The sequence below is a fragment of the Nestor notabilis genome, unplaced genomic scaffold, assembly GCF_000696875.1.
Source record: "Nestor notabilis isolate BGI_N333 unplaced genomic scaffold, ASM69687v1 scaffold28116, whole genome shotgun sequence".
Classification (NCBI taxonomy): Eukaryota; Metazoa; Chordata; class Aves; order Psittaciformes; family Psittacidae; genus Nestor; species Nestor notabilis.
The window spans coordinates 1-3,106 of NW_009933802.1; the positions used below are offsets into that span (position 1 = coordinate 1).

Consider the following 3,106-nt stretch of genomic DNA (forward strand, 5'->3'; position numbering starts at 1 on the left):
GGTGGGAGCCGCGGGTGAGGACGAACTAAGGCAGCTGAAGAAACATCCGCCGTGACATTTAAACCACAGCTCCTGCTCAGCGAGGCAGGGAAGCAAATCCCTGCCCCTGGCAGGAAGTAGGAACAGGAGGCAGAGAGTGGGAGAGACAAGTTTATTATGTTCCTGGGAGCAGTGCCTTTACATGTTGCTCAGGATAAGGTCACCTCCCTGCAGCCAGAGCAGAGGGACAGGGCAGGATGTTGATTCAAAACGACAGGAACAAGAAGCTGCCGCCAAGCCTCTGGGGTCTGCTGCCAGCACAGGGCTCCACATGTCACCATGGGACTCCACGTGTCACTAGAGCCACCCCAGCATTTGCCAGAGCCACTCAAAACCATCCTTCCAGCAACACACTCAAGGGCCAGGGCATGTCACAGTCGTCAGCACAGCCTCTCTGCTCCCACCGGGAAAGGGAGGGCATGAGACAAGAATAAATACAGTGTTCAAAGGCCCCCCTGCCTCTGTTGCTCCATGGGCTGGTGAAGGTATTTACAGGAGGAAATCTGTCAGCCAGAATCCAACAAACAAGTAGACACATCCAGAAGGGGGTTAGGGACAGCTCGTTCGCACCCTTATCTCCTCTACCAGGTTTTCCCTGCGAACGTTGACCTGCACAGGGGAGCACAAAGTTGCTTCAATACCACACAAGCAGCTTGATGGATCATGACCTTCCCTGGTCCCACAGGGATGGCTGGCACTGGACTGGGGCCCTGTGGTCACAGCATGGTGCTGGCACCAGCCCCACTGCAGGGATCAAGTGGGCTGCAGCACTTGTGGAGTGAATCCATGGGAGCAACCACCTGCCTGCAACCCGTCAAGCCCTCTCCTGCCCATGATCGTGAGAGTGATGCTCTTCCCACTCCTTCCTACTGATTCCAAAGCCAAGACCAGTGCATAGATAGCACTGGTCCCACTCATTCCATGAGGGCACCTCCTAGATCTTCATCATTGGTCCCATGCCCTGGGTGGAAAGCACGAGCAGTTGCACATGGAATCACCCCTCCATGTTCCAGGCTCCTGAACTGAGGAATATCTGAGAGTTCAAGGAGGCCACATGATGGCAAACTGCTCCACAGCTCTAGGAAACTGCGTGGGGTGAGGAACTGGAATGTGAGGTGTTACAGAAGTCCCTGGAGAGACCTCTGCTTGAAAAGATCTACTGAGAAAGCCACTGTATAACATCCCGAGAACCTGTTACAGGGGGCTTGGTGGCAAACAGACACCAGGGCATGTGCTCCACAGCATGTCTCCTAATGTGCACCCACAAGGCCACCAACATCAGTCCGCAGCCCTCACCTCGAGTCTGCCAGTTCCCTTTGGACACTACACACAAAACATGGGCCAGCAAAGCCATGTTGCCACGTATAGCCTGAGGGCACCACTGCAGAGCAGGCACAGATGGGTCTGGAAGGCTGACCTGAACTGGGATGAAGGGTCAAGAAGCCTTCATCCCCCTCACACCAACCTTCCCCGGGCCTCACCTCCTCCCTGGTTGCCACCACCCGCAGCTTGATGACTCCATCCTTGAGCTCCTGCTCGCCCACGATGGCAACAAGAGGGATGCCGGTGTCCTCACAGTACTGCAGCTGATTCAGCAGCTTGGGGTTCTTCTTGTAGAGCACTTCTGCCTGGAAGAGAACCAGAGAACAGCACCATAACATGTGGAGCTGCTGGAGTGGGTCCAGAGGAGGCCACAGAGCTGCTGTGAGGACTGGAGCAGCTCTGCTCTGGAGCCAGGCTGAGAGAGTTGGGCTGGGTCAGCTGGAGAAGAGAAGGCTCCTGAAGGGGACACCTTAGAGCAGCTCCAGTGCCTAAAGGGGCTGCAGGAAACCTGGAGAGGGGCTTTGGACAAGGGCCTGTAGGGACAGGACAAGAGGGAATGGCAGAAAACAGCCCAGGCTCCTCCCTGGCCCCACTTTCCCCTTGCAAGGCTCCACTTTTTTGGGAGCAGCATGGTATTCCAGCTGCCACACAGCAGGGGCTGGAGTGTTGCCTGCTTTGGGAATTAGCCCTGAGGTGACAGACACAGAGCAGCACCTGCAGTGTTACAGGGCTAACCAAGCCACACTGCCCAGCCCTTCCTGCAGAACACCTGATTCAGGACACCAAGAGGCAGGCTCCATTCAGGAAGCCCTTCTGCTGCCCACCTTCTCCCTGTGACTCCTTCCTCCCAAAGCAAAGCCAGATCTGGTCCATCCCCAGCACAGGGTGGACCAGGCAGCTCCTGACTTTGCCATCACCTGGTCATACCTTGATTCCAGCATCCCACAGCTCAGCAATGAGCTAAAAATCTTTTGGGCAGAGGCCACCAGCACTTGTGTCTCTGTTGTCCTGATCTTCTCCTCAGAGGCCTAGGGCAGAGACAAGACTCAAAAGATGTCCTGGACCCTTGGAGCAGGACAGGTCACCACCCCAGAGCCATCAATTTAGCAGTGAAGAGGCTCAGTGACCAGCATAAACTCAGGAGAGTCAGGGAGGCCCCACAGACCCCATCCTGGAGCAGAACCTCTTTTGTGGTTATTCCATGATGGGGGCTTAAACACAACTTCCCTCCCATGCTGCAGGTGCACACAGACTGGAGGATGTGCTGAGAATGAGCAGTTTCCCTGCCAGCTTCTGCACAGACACAGCTCCTCCACACCCAAGGGCCTCCCAGAGCAGCTCCAAGCAGGTCAGGAGCCACAAGACCAGGCAGAAGCCAGAGAGAGGCTGCAGCTGAGCTGGTAACTATGGGTTAGATTAACAGCAGCTAGTTGAGATGCTCCAGTGCTGTCAGGAGCTGCCTGATCCCATGGCAGATGCTGAATACTCAAAGTGGCATTTGCCTGCTGCTGCTTTCACTGAAGGGAGAAGCCTTGAAAAGGTCACCTGCAGAGGAACAAACCTGGCCAGGACTAACGGGGTGTGGGAAGAATTCAGTTTCCACTTAGAAAACGTGGTTATGTTTGGCTCCCAGCAGATTCCGCAACAGGTCTCTGGGGGAGGGAGATGTGCAGCAGCATTTTGGGGGCCTACAAAGACCTATTTAACAGCCAAGCCAGAGAAAACTGGAGCTTATGTCCTGGGT

General features: G+C 55.4%; 1 protein-coding gene across 1 annotated transcript in view; it reads right to left on the bottom strand.

Annotated features, from left to right (window-relative positions):
* Positions 1-588: 588 nt before the first annotated feature.
* Positions 589-3,106, bottom strand: part of LOC104407701 (histidine--tRNA ligase, cytoplasmic-like) — an 11,733-nt gene continuing 9,215 nt past the window's right edge. The window contains 4 exon segments of the mRNA XM_010017045.1: positions 589-648; positions 1,521-1,667; positions 2,290-2,324; positions 2,327-2,390. Of these exon segments, the coding sequence (XP_010015347.1) occupies positions 589-648; positions 1,521-1,667; positions 2,290-2,324; positions 2,327-2,390 (306 nt within the window).